Source organism: Syngnathus floridae, chromosome 6 (assembly GCF_059516105.1).
Source record: "Syngnathus floridae isolate MCC-2025c chromosome 6, RoL_Sflo_1.0, whole genome shotgun sequence".
Taxonomy (NCBI): domain Eukaryota; kingdom Metazoa; phylum Chordata; class Actinopteri; order Syngnathiformes; family Syngnathidae; genus Syngnathus; species Syngnathus floridae.
The window spans coordinates 11,324,098-11,337,522 of record NC_142418.1 but is presented as its reverse complement, the minus strand read 5'-3'; the positions used below and the strand labels follow the sequence as shown (position 1 = coordinate 11,337,522).

At 38.7% G+C, this 13,425-nt stretch overlaps 1 protein-coding gene across 2 annotated transcripts; it reads left to right on the top strand.

Annotated features, from left to right (window-relative positions):
- Nucleotides 1–2,237: 2,237 nt before the first annotated feature.
- LOC148396526 (CD44 antigen-like) lies at nt 2,238–12,940 on the top strand. 2 transcript variants are annotated; one of them, XM_088378603.1, is made up of 8 exons: nt 2,238–2,681; nt 7,706–7,871; nt 9,200–9,342; nt 9,476–9,523; nt 10,417–10,749; nt 11,667–11,750; nt 11,863–11,941; nt 12,014–12,940. In XM_088378603.1, the coding sequence occupies exons 1-8, from the start codon at nt 2,615–2,617 to the stop codon at nt 12,219–12,221; spliced, it is 1,128 nt and encodes a 375-aa protein (XP_088234729.1). In that variant the 5' UTR covers nt 2,238–2,614; the 3' UTR covers nt 12,222–12,940. The 2 variants fall into 2 exon arrangements, with proteins under 2 accessions (XP_088234729.1, XP_088234728.1); XM_088378602.1 differs by having other exon boundaries at nt 10,414–10,749.
- Nucleotides 12,941–13,425: the final 485 nt, after the last annotated feature.

Sequence of the window (13,425 nt, the reverse complement as noted above, 5' to 3'; positions counted from 1 at the left end):
TAGTATATAATGAAATTCCCCTCAACTTCGGATTGAACATGGGAGAAAACAAACCTTTATCATATCCTTTTCCCATAGCTAATATTGTCGACAAACATTCAGCTTTGATTATCTCATTTCCCTGCTTCACATCATATTCATTCGTTGTTTAAACAGTTGAATTTTAGATTGCATGTAATCCAATATGCGCTTGTCACTTTGTGGTGATTTGGCTCACAGAAAGGAAAAAAAAACATGCTCCATAAAAGGAATCGCTGAAAAGGTTCTATTTGTTGGCTATCACAAATGTCTAACCGCAGCGACATCTGATGAGAGAGTATGTGTGGGTTCTCACTGACTCGCCGTCATGGAAATGTTTTTCTTTGCTCTATTGGCTGAGTCAGCAGTCTGATGTTTAATTTAGGGCTCAGTCATTGCCCGTATACAGACAGTCACCTCAGCTACTGTGCTTTATTTTTCTGCTGCTATGACGTCATGTAGTAAAAAAAGTGATTCGATTACTAAATGAACTGGAATACTTCAGCATTTACATTCTTCATAGTCATTCCACACCACATGGACCTGGTTTTTCTGAGTCATCATTTACGTGAAGAGAGACCATTGAATGTTAGTGTTAGAGTTGCGCTCAGTTTGAAATGATTTGCCTTGCCTGGATAGTGATTGAGCATTCTACGGTCTACAGTAGAGGTCACCGGTATGTGCTTTTAAAAAATGACCTTGTGTATTCTCAGCTGTTTTAAAGCCAGTGTCACTCACTGATCTTCTAGTCATCATCTCTTATTTTTGTGTCATTGATTTTCCAGTGAGAGAAACTAGGACAGACGTTCTGGCAGAGAAACCAACTTTGCCTGGACAATCATTAGCTTAAAAATCCTTCTTCATATTTCTTTCACAGAGACAAATGTATATGTACAGTTGGTTAACTGAAGAAAGAGGAAACTCCAAACCAACGTTAGTGTTGCAATCATGCTTTGGTTGTTTGTATCTCACCACAGTAACTGCTTCTTACGAAATGGCTGTGACTGTATAATGATTCGTTGACCGTTATCTCCCCAGAATTGTGAAGTCAATTTAAATGAAGTCAGCAACAACGTTCTCTAACTCTTTTTTTTCTCCGTTGGTCTTCTTTTGCGTTATCAAGTAAAATAATTTAGCCCAAAATGGATGTTGGGAAATGTTGGAGCAAATTTATATGGATGCATATTGTTCTTGGGTTAATTTCTTGCCAAGTGGGCCTAACCCTGTGGTTCTTTCTGGGACTTTTCAGTTATTTGACACTTCCTGTGCTTTTTTTGACTTTGAGATTTGTCTCAAACTTTCATTCATAATTGTACTTCCTGAATAATCATTTACAGGTCGATCTTGAAGACATGTCAGCATTTCACATTTTAATTAAAGGTAATACATTGGTAATGTTTGTCTCTATTTTTGAGGCAATATGTTTCTACTTCACTGAAAGCACAGTTGTGTGTGGATCCATCCCATGGTGAGTCACTGACAAGTCATCGTTCATGCTGAGGCATTAGACATCCTTTTGTGCTGGTTGATATGGAAGTCACCGAATTACAAGCTCAAAGCAGTCATGCTTTGTCACCACGTGTGTAAAATATTCCACAATGGGTGTGTTGTTCAGAACCGCTGAATCCTTTGGTTGTTTTGGACAGTACTGCGGTTACAGTAATAAATTTGTGAATTGCATTTCTCATAATGTCTCACATTAAGATCAAGCTAGTTAAAAATACATCTAGGGAAAAGTTGGAACAGCAACTGGAACTGAAAAATGAGATGTTGTCTTCACTTAGCAAACTGATAAGATTATTCTCTTCCTTTTCGTTATCGTATGGTAGCCATGAGATTTAAGCTATCCGACAGTCATGACGGAACACACAGAGGTTGTCCTCACAAATTTAGAGGTACCAAATTGATTGATTAAATACATAATGTGTCTCAATATTTTGTGCATGTCCTTAGGTTGTATTCCAATTTTCTTCCATTTCTTTTTAAAATGATAAGTGTGTCTGTGAAATGGATGTGACCGGCTCCCATTTCTGTTACCATATCACACTGAGATGCAGTGAAAGGGAGCAGAGACAAGAAAATTGGCTGAATTGAAAATGAAGTGAGGAGTGAACAAAAGACCAGATGGGCACACTGAAACTGCGGGTGTCTAAAATGAGGAAAGAGAAACACAGGGGAGGAGCGAGGAGGTAGATGAGAGGGAGAGATCACCTTCGTTTTTATCCATTTTCAAACTGTGGAGGAAGGCAAAGGAAGCGCGGTGGAAGGAGAGAGGTGGGGCAAGTGGGTGTGTGTGTTCACATGAGGCACTCTTCCTCTTCTTGTGTGGGTGCATACAGCTGCTGTGGTTCGCAGACACAGAAGAGAAAAGTTGGGCAAAGTCTAAGTGCTTTCCATCTGCCAGCACACACACAGCAACTCCCTTTCACACAGGAAGATTTCATTTTGATTCCATCGCTTTCATACTCATTCACTCTCTTTTACACACACACACACACTGGTCGTCCTGGTTGAGGGGGAATTGGACCGCTGGAGGCTTCGTACTCACCTTTACCTTCAGTCACTCTGCCAGCCATCCGGACAAGGCTTTCCCAGGATGTGGACTCTTCTCTTGGGGGTTACCTTAGGACATCTGGCCTCCTGTAGGTCAGAGCAACTTCAAGGTAATGCCTTCTTTCACAGCTCTTTGTTTGAAATGAGCTTTTTCATCTTTCTTTGTGCCAGACGTACATGCTTTTATTTGAACACAGGAATAATGAATGCATGGATCATTATGAGAATATGAGAGTAAAACGAATATAAAGGCCTTTTTTCCTGTGTTGTTTGTAAAAAAAAAAAAATGTGGATGCCGGCATAGACTGTGCATGCTAGACAGCAGCGCAGACAGCCTCATGTCTGGCAGTCTGAGACTGCTGACAGACACAAAGAAAATGCTTTTATGCTGTGCCTGTGTCTAACACACATTCATGTGCCAGACAGCAGAACCTATTTAATGAAACCGAACATTAAGCCAGCCACCAAAGGCAACAGGCTTTTTTTTTTTCTTTTACCAAAATCTAGACAGCTAGAATCACACATTTTAATGCTTTACGCTCTTCCACAAAGGATGTTCAGCACCACTCCTCCATGCATATGTCATCCTTTTTTCATCTCATACATAGCCTGACTTTTGGTTTTCATTGGATTTGTTGCCCCGAGCAATACATCTCTCAAGGAGCTGAAACAAACAGGTCTGGGTGCATCCAGCTTGGTCCCATGAGAGACGGTTGCCAGGTTGTTCACAAAGATTTCCTCCGGCACCATGGTACTGAGCTTTACACTCCCTAAATGGATTCTCATTTGAAGTCGTAGAAGAGTTTACTTCTAGACAGCGTTTATGGCTGTGGGAGGATTCTATCATAGTTACTCCTCTCAGGGCTTCTTGTGAGCAGTGGCGGCAAGCTTTTGTGTTTGTGCTTTTTTTTTCATGTCAAGAGTGCTTATCATGGCCCTGGACACAGTCTTTGAACATTAACTCTGTGGGCGCAAGTATATCATTAAGGTCAGTGGGTTCCTGTTTCCAGGCTAACCCTTCATGTAATCTCAAATTAGATTCATGGAAAGATTTTGTTTTACAATGACATCAGTTAATCAGTGACATTTAACAGAAGTTTATGTTCTTGGATCTATGTACATATACCATGATTGTAATTTTATTGCTGACTATATGATTTATAGCTAAGAAGACATGCAAAGCCTTATAATCACAACATTTTAGGCTGTTGTGGGGAACAGAGGAAATGATGACTTAGTAGACCTCAGTTTTTAATGCCTTCATCTATTTTACAAACTAGAAACCCAACTAAAATATATAGCCTCTTTATCACATTTTGAGGTGTGGGCAGGGCCCATGTAGTCAGAAACAGAATCATCTTTATTGCGGAACTATGTAAAAACACACATATCTGGGGTAGTTTGAGTCACACTGCTATTACAGAAACAAGGAACCGTAACAAAAAGAACATTTAAGATGGTTCACATAAGTACAGAAAGTCTTTACATAGTGCTGTAGTAGTGAATAATGACTGTTGTACAAGTGATGAGGAGGGACATTAAACAAAAATACAGTACTGCAGTGCATTAATTATGTTACAAGACAGATGTGCACATGATGCAGAGAATGTCACACAAAATAAAATGACCACTAGTGCAGGATTTCTTAATATAACGCCAGAAATGCACTAGAGTTCATTGCGTCGGCCTTTTACTTTCTCTGCTACTTCACCACGTGTTAACCTCCTTCACCAGATGACGTTAAAGAAGAGAGTAGCAGTCTATGAAAATGATTTTTTGTGACAAGGGAAAATTGTTCACCACCTCCTGGAAACGTGCACCACCCTTTGGTTTACGGCAAGATTACCCATAAACCACAAAATCACCAACTGCAAAGTTGGGTGGTTTCCAAGTAAAGGAAGTTTGTGGTTTGTTAACTTTTGGTATGACTGCAATGCATTTATCTACATTTCAGTTGCACTTCCTTGTATGCCGTCACCCACAGTATTCTACGACGTTAAAAGCGTGCGCAATAGGTTGGTGCATGGTCATGTCAATCCTTCTTGTGACCTTCTATTATTATTGCAACAATGTGTGCATACACCAAACCTATTTTCAGTAAGATGTCACATTTAATCTGCCACATCTTATTAGTATAATATGACTGCTGAAAGAGCAGTTCAATAAGGTGTGAAGATGCAAGGTAGTGGAGCCCTGCTGAAGTAATAAGGGCGCAAGATCTGCTTCTAAACCAGCTGACAAAAGCTGATGACAAAGTGTTTTTTAAGACATCTCAGCCGAGTCTTGTTGATCTAGCCGTGAAGGTACGACTTTGTATAATAGTTGTCTCTATGCTTTATGATTATATATCTTTGATAGTATTTCAGTTTTGTCTGGATGCTGTCTCTGAATGTGCACACCATTCCCCAAACTATTAAGAGATTACGTCATCTTCTAGTAGTCTCCGAATGTAAATGTAGAGTAGTCAAAATGACCCATAATGCATTTGTGAAAGTGGTGACTGTTTATGTTCTCTCAAAAATTGAATGCAGACCACAATGCATTAAGAGCAGTAAAATGGGGCACCAGAACAAATTATACTATGTAAATAATGAATTCATTTCATTTAATACAAAAGATGTACAACAAAGGAATTACATAGTTTAAAATATATTCATTTTTTTATTCATAATAAATAGTCGTAGACCTTAATGCGCCGCTTTGTCATGGTATATACAGTGGTCACCTGATATAGGATGAGGACGTAAGTAGTGAGCTGGCTGTCCAAATTGCCAAACACAATGAGGGAACAACTTTCTCGTGCCATGTAGTCAATCGGTTGGCCGCGGCCCTTTAGCGGTCCATGGCATGTGGTCCATGAAATTGGAAATAAAAGATAATTGTAACATTTTTAAAAATAAAATTCATTTATTATTTAGACTTGATTTATTTTCCAGCTAATTTTGTGAATCATTTACCCATCCAAATTATGTCAAATGTCGCTGAAATTCCCCAAATAGACAAACAGATGCAAATAAACAGCCTGTAGTGGTCTATCCTTCTTCTGTGCAAAATAAAATAATATTCCGCCAAAGCAGTGGTCCCTGAGTTACTTCTTGGTCATAATGGCCGTCCCTTGGACAAAACCATTTGAAACCCCCTGCCATATATAGTACGGGACTATATAGTGAAGGCAGAGGAGAAAAATAATCAAGCAAATAGAACAGGAAAATGGATCGGAATAAGATGGAAGAGAAAATGAAGTCTGCAGAGTTCATTCAGCTTGTATACATGACACATATACATGAATTTACCGTGGATTGCTTTTGCTTCGGCTCAAGACACCAGGAATGATCAGTCTCCTTGGTTTCAACTTCATTATGGGACAAAGGAAGCTTTTGGGCGGTCACTGTCTCAGGATGGCAGGCTTTGGGGCTGCACAAAGACCCCCGTGACTGCTTCCTCTGCATACTAATGAAACCCTTTTGGGGGAATTTTTTTATCTTGTTGGCTAGTTTTGCAAGAGCCCAACTATTGTTGGTTTGCAGCCTAAACTTTCAGGGACACGGGGCCATGTGGCTGTTGTGTTTCGGTTCTGTGTGTGTGTACAAGTGTATGGATGTGTGTGTGTGTGTGCGCATGTGTGTGTGTGTGTGTAAGTGTGTGTGTGTGTGCGTGCGTGCAATATTTGCACAGAGTCTTATTGCCCAACAGCAGAGAAGTTTAACTGTAATAGTTAACGATTAACCAATAACATCTTATCAAATTATAACAAGTTGAATTTAAATGATATTTTATGCAATAGCTATATCCCCAAAATGTAAATAATAATAATAATGTAGTATTAGTAAAAAAATCACAACAAATTTGCTTTCACTTGTTTTCCTTGCATACATGTTGCAATGCAAGACTCAAATTTATGAAACAGTTATTTCCTCTATTTCCTTCCTTTTTTTATGCTCGACCCATTGAACGGTTTAGCTTGTGGTGCTATAGCTTGTGGTTATAAGTGAGAACACGAGGTAGTACAAAGATGTGCGATGTGCATGTTGCAGTCTAATACATCACTTTTACAAGTACCAAATTGATCAATTTATTGCAGGATATATTGAGGGCCAGATTTTCTCTTTAGTTTCGATGCTATCTTAGATAGATTTGTTAAAGTACTACTTATAAGTCTGCCCGATTATCAATTTTATTGTTTTTAATTTTTGAAAACGATTTTTTTTTTTTAGCTGAGCATTAATGAGCTGTACTCTACACAAAACGCATCACTCCATCAACTTAATTTCATTTTGTTCATATTTTTAATGAACGGTACTTTTTTCTGTTTCACAAAATATTTGTTACAACCATGACCGTTTACTGCTTTCTAAATTCTAATTATTTGATTTACAAGCCTTCAGTGTTCAGCCATAAAAAATGGTCAGTGGGGCGACAAGTAGCTTTTCTCACTTTTATTGTAAATGCAAATGTTCACCTGCTCATATCAGGGAACCCCCTCCTTGTTTAATATTATCCAGGCCACGACTTGCTGCTGCCTGTTCATTTCGATTCCCCACTTGCTTTGATTGACCTTAAACGTTTTTGCTAGAAATGAGTTTCCATTGTAGTTTAGCTCATGTCTGGTGAAACATGGTTTAGACTTTTATCAAAGAAATTAAGCTGGGAGTGCTTAAATTTGCTGGACATAAAATTACTATTTTAATGTTACTTTGATGTGATTGTGTGTGAGGTTGTTTGTGTGTGTGTGTGTGTCTTGCCTCAGGCTCTACACTGCAGACACGATGCTTCTGTTTTTTGCCTCTTTCTAAACATTGTACATTGTTGAAATCACACTTATATCCATGGAGCACACCATTCCCGTGTCTAATCAATTATTTGCTTATTAGCCACTGAATGGTTATGAAAGGGGTCTCGTGATCCATACAGAGTCTTCATCAAAGACTCTGAAAACAACTAACACAGCAGTACTATTGTTATGCTCCCATGCATGTTATAGATTTGATATGATGATAACGAGGTTAAAAATAAAAAGAAGAAACATTTTGAGCTGTGGGTCAGTTGCTTAATTTTCCCTTTGTTGGAGTACAATGTTAATAAAACATTTTCACTTTTTATTTTCAAAATCTGTTCTGTTTTATTCTCCCCATAGTCAATTCTCGCAGCTGCAGCTATGCCGGAGTGTTCCTTGTTGAGGGTGAAGCTCGGCACTCTCTGACTTTTGATCAGGCTCAAAAGGTGTGCGAGCAGCTCCAGACTACAATGGCAAGTCCAGAACAAGTCCAACAGGCCTTTGAAAAAAACATGGAAACCTGCAGGTGAAAACACAAACCTATAATTTGCTCAACTCTCTTAACCAATCAGCTCCTTTCTTCACTTGCCAAGCTATGCCTTGTTTGTCATTCGTTTGCCCATATTGTATTTATGTCCTTTGTTTCTGTTCACTCCCCTTTGGGGTCTTGTTGGTAGATGTATTTGTGCATGCTTTTTGTTTACTCTTCTTGTATTGTTTTGCATTTCTAAGCGTTTCCTCTGTGTTCAGTTCTGTTTTGTTGCAGTTGAGTCTTGGACAAAACAAAATGTGTCACTGTGTCTAAATGTAATCCTTGTGGTACTCATGAGAGCAGCTGAATTTGTCACATCCACCACAACTAAGCATAATTCTCTTTCAACTGTTTTTCTTTCTGGCACATTTTTTTTTTAAAGGAATCCTACAGTGTACTTTAATTTCCATTCAAACAACAATGTACTACACTGTGCGCCTTTTACTCCTTTTTGTCATTTGCTTTACAAACATTGGCATCATTTTCACCTTCCTATAGACACTGAAACCGTTTGTCCTTGTTGTATTACTGCAATAGTAGAGCATCATGACCAGCAGGGCCCACTTCCATGAAAGTATATTATTTATGACCAACAGTTCTTTTCATCTTATAGCATTGGAGGGTGGAGAGTTTCTTGTAGTTCCTTATAAATGTACTTTGCACAACCATGGACTCCAACAAGTCTATTTCTGCTTCCATAATTTCAAAGACTGTGTTGAGTTTACAGAGAATGAGTGGGGCAGCTTTCGTTGGCCAGGAAGTATATAAATTTCCTGTGTTCACTCCCACAATAGCGCAAACGCCCCTTTCTATTTGTGCTGTTATAGTACCAAAAGAAAGAAAACTACACTCGACAGTTAGACTGTGCTACACTTGCGCTGGCCACAAAAACAGGAGCCAAGATGTTGTTATTCTACTAAGACAACCGATTAACACTTACACTCTGAGGGTCATTGAAACAAATGAAGACGTAGGAATAAAAATGGCCATTCAATGCTGAGTACTAATTTTCCCTGAATTCATCAACACATATAGTATTAATATTTTAAACATTACATCACATGACACACATTATGTGAAATAATTCAAGAGATCATTCAATGTAACTAGCCAACAAAGGAGTACTGATCACTGTGACAAGGTTGTATTGGAGTGCATTTGTCTTGATGTAATACACTGCAATTCATTCTTAAAATGTGGCTCAGATAGTGCTTAATGTTATATGATATGTATTTAATTCATTTTTATTGTCCCCTTTGTCAAACTCAGTCTTTCTGTCTCTGGAATCATAATCATGTCAATGTCAAATGTTGTCTTGTCAGGAACGGCTGGATCAGCAACATGAGCTTCGCCATTCTCAGACACACACCCCATGAGAACTGTGCTGTGAATATGACTGGTTTGATCATTCATCCTCGCGACGACCTAAATGAAACTTTCGATGCTTACTGCTATGATGAAACAGGTTAGTTTTTAGGCAGCAAGAAGATTTTCCTTCCAATCACTTGGAATGTTATGCATATTCCCAGTTTGTAGCTCACTGATAACCTTTTTTTATGTCTCAATTTCTTATCTCTTCATATCTGACCATGTACTAGCTGGGCCTGAGATAAACTGCACTCAGGCATTTGACAGAAGTGAACAAGGTAAGAACAACAATCCATGAGTGCGTTTTGAAATGATACTATGGCACATAATTTCAAGAATGTGAAATGAATAAAATATTTAATCATCAAAATAAAAAATGTAAAATGAACATTTGGTAATAGGCATGGAGAATAAACACACGCAATACCAGTACAAAACATGAAGAAAAAAAAAAAACATTTGAGAACTAAATCATGTTCTCATAATTTTGCTCAAGTTAACCCAGTGACTATTATAAGCTCTGACATTGTTGGATGCTGTTGTTGCTTCTGAGTGTTATCGACCATGACTTTGCCATGGCGATGGAGGCAGCAACACAATTACACTCAAAATGATTTTGGATTGAACCACCTTTTCCCTAAAAATCAAAGGTGTCATTGCATTTCATGGGAACGTCGTAAACAAATTTGATATCAATGTTATCAGTCATATCAATGTTTGGTTTTAGCATGTCTGACCCAGTTGGGCATTTATGACCTTATCTCAACTCGCTGCATTGTTTGGCATTGTTTCCGGGGATGCAGGTATCTCTTCACCGAGTAATTTTTACTTGCACGCTCCGCACTGCAGTAATACAATTGGATACTGTAATAACGCCTTAAAATGCAATTGCACCTGATAACCACTGATACGAATGAATTTGCTCAAGTTGTTATTTGGTAGAAGAGGGAGGACTCAAGTATGTAACTGGGTGCCGTTTTAGCAATGCCCAAAACATCTGGAAAATTGATTAGCTCCCCAATTCAGTCCTACATGGTCTTTGCACACATTTTCAGCAATTATCTTTAAACATGTATAATGTGATTATACATGGAATTTGCCTTTTTAACATATATATAACATAGGATGGACCAATGTGGTTGCATAAACTTTTCTTCTCCTTTGTCAGCAGTTAGTTCTACAGAAACTGGGCTGCAGGTGTCCACCCCAGCAGAATCAGGACGCTCTGTTGGGGTAACTGTTAAGACACCACATCCTGTGTCAGAGGAAGCCACAGAACAGTCTACAGTGGAAAATAGTTCACTTGGATGGGGTGAAATTGACAGTGTTACTGCTGGAGACTCTGATCAGCCCACTGGATCTGGGATGCAGACTCCCTTCTCTGTAGAGGAAACACTGTCGACTTTCAGCCCTGTCGGTGGGACCTCTGTCACTTACCCCCTTCCAGATGACAAGCAGGAAGATGTGAAATTGCAGCCAGAAAATGAGGATCCGACTGAAGCGTGTAAGTGATATGACAGCAAGCAGAGTTCATTAGTTTATCACACACTTTGAGAATGCAACAATTATGTACAACTAGCTGGCTGAGTTTTGAAAGGAATTGTTTCTAGATTTGTAAAGAAAAGACATTGGTGCAGCAACTTCATGACAGGATTGAATTTTTCGTAAGACACGGTGCCCTCTGGTGTTTGACTCCTACACTATTCCTTACTCAACTTAGAGTCATGCAATATACCAGCTGTCCTGTTTCTTTTGTGGGCCTAGTAGAACTTTATTTCAAATCATACTTCAGAACTTTAATGAAGATTGTTTAAATTGAATGAAACACACAAATGTCTGGAGCCCATAAAAGTCGAGATGAACATGTTAATATTAACCATATGACTAACATTAATATTGGTATCTTATAAAGGGTTTCTAATTTGGTTTTTAATCAGTTTAACTCTGTTTAAAGACGCAAGCAAACCTTTACAGGCCATTGATTAAGTATGGAAAGACTGATATCGATAGATAGATGGACAGATAATATACTGTACTCGTTTCCAAATATTTGAAAGTATCTTATTATGTATATTTTTATTATAAAGTAGCTTATTATAAATGTCTGGTAACTGATTGAATAATATTTGTGTTCCATGTTGAATACAGTACAATAATAAGGCATTGTTTTGCCACCAGATCTGCATTGTAACAGCGTAGACAGGTAGACAGGTAGACGTGTGTTTGTTTATTATATCAAATGAGTAAAACGCCGACGATAATTTGATTATACACAGTTCACATTTTTAAACATATATTGATGAGATGGACGCTGTGGAATGAGTGATGAATTTCTTTTTGTTGAGTAATTACGAATTGATTCCTAATTTTGAGTAGGAAAGTATTAAAATGTGTTTTTTTGTTTTGTTTATTGACCTGAAGCAACACAACAACCCCCACATGGCAAGAAAAGGATGAATAATGTTGTGCCACATCCGGATCAACAAGAGGGCAGTGATGCAACAAGTGAGTAGCCAAGAGGTGTTCCTGTCAAGGCATTTCTAATTGAAGTCAATGAATGCTATCATTCGCACCTAAAATCTATGACAGCAATTCTTCCTGATACATCTCCCTGCAGACTGGATTGTCATCATCGGGGTGCTTATAGCGGTCGCCGCAATCCTCTTTGTGTGTGTGGCTGTTGCTAAGAGAAAGAGGTAAGCACATAGAATTCCAACGACTTTGAGACATGGCCGAGAAGGCAGTATTGAAAAATGGTGTTCTTGCAGCTGGTGCGGCAAGAAACAAACCCTGATGATCACCTCCAAAGAGAATGAGGGGAATGGGGCAGCGGGAGCTGTCGCCTCCAGCTCACATGCCCATGAGAGGGAGCAGGAAATGGTAACCCTCATGAACAAGGAGAAGATCCAGGAGAACGGCAACACGGAGGAGTTCACCGTCATCAAGCTAGAGGAGACGCCTGATAAAGAGGCTTGAGGGAGTGGGCGGAAACGATGAAAGGGAGGAAGTGGGCTGGTTGGGATGAAGGCGTTCAAAACTGCTTTGGTGGTCAGCACTGGATGGACAATGACTGGGTGTTAGTGCATAGAGGTGTGTGTTTGAGTGTGTGTACGTTATAGGTGGCAGTGTACTGCAGCAAGGCTGCTGTTTTTTTCCAACCCTCACATGCAGCATATTGTTTGTCCAGTGCACCATATTAGTGAGGAGGGTAATGCCAAGCATGCATAAATGGGTGTGAGTGTAGTGTGCCAGTTTATGTGCATATGTTGCGTGTTCTTAACAAAGAGGATGGGAAGGGGAAAAAGCTAGGGAGGTGGGTTGGAATGATTTGATCAATGAAGACATTTATTAAAAAAAAAATTAGAAACAAGCATCAAAAACGCACATCAGCCGAAACAGAGAATTGCCCAAACAATGACGACGAATTTAAAAAATCCTGTGTCGTATAAAATATGAGCAAACAATCGGTGACATCATTGCATTGTTGTGGTTTATTTGTTCATTTAGTTTTCCTCTGAACTAGTTAGTTTTTCAGTTTTTCAAGACAGCTGGAGACACCAGTTTTTGGATTTGTACCACTTTTGTTGGTCTGTATATATAACTTTTGAAAATGTTTTTTTTAACAATTTAGCTTGAAATGTCCTTGCTAAAGTAGCTTTGCATTCCTGTTGAATAAAAACAATGTGTCAATTTCATTTTTTGGATTTCTTTGATTGAGATTACAAGTTGATATCAAGATTAAAAAGACCAGAAAAAGTATAATAGTGAAAAAAGTGATAGACTTGCTGTACTTTAAAAGAAAGGAAGCCAGGTTTCCATGGCAACAGGGCAGTAATGCCCTAATATGCTTGCACAGGAAATGAAAGAAAGCTTGATAGTGTCATTGAAAGAGATATACGTACAATCGTTCCATCACGGGTCAACATGCAGGGCAACTTATTATTAAGGATTGACATCCATTTTTCCATATTCAGTGGCGCTTGTCGTCATTTGGCTCATGGCTGAGCTGTGCTGGATTGGTATATAGTGTTTAATTGCTTGCTCCGACACATTGTATTTCTTATTTACTTTTGTTTGTATAATGTATTTGAAGTGAAAGTAATGCACAATTGATTAGTCAATTGAATAAAAGGAATTATCTTGTATAATTGATGATGAAGCAATAGCATAAAATAAACAG

Bases quoted from the DNA above. Each gene is read 5' to 3' on its own strand.
- LOC148396526 (XM_088378602.1), top strand. From the start codon at position 2,615: ATGTGGACTCTTCTCTTGGGGGTTACCTTAGGACATCTGGCCTCCTGT. The intron at 9,524-10,413 runs GTAAGAACAACA...CTCCTTTGTCAG, and splicing joins ATTTGACAGAAGTGAACAAG to CAGTTAGTTCTACAGAAACT. The intron at 10,750-11,666 runs GTAAGTGATATG...ATTGACCTGAAG, and splicing joins TGAGGATCCGACTGAAGCGT to CAACACAACAACCCCCACAT.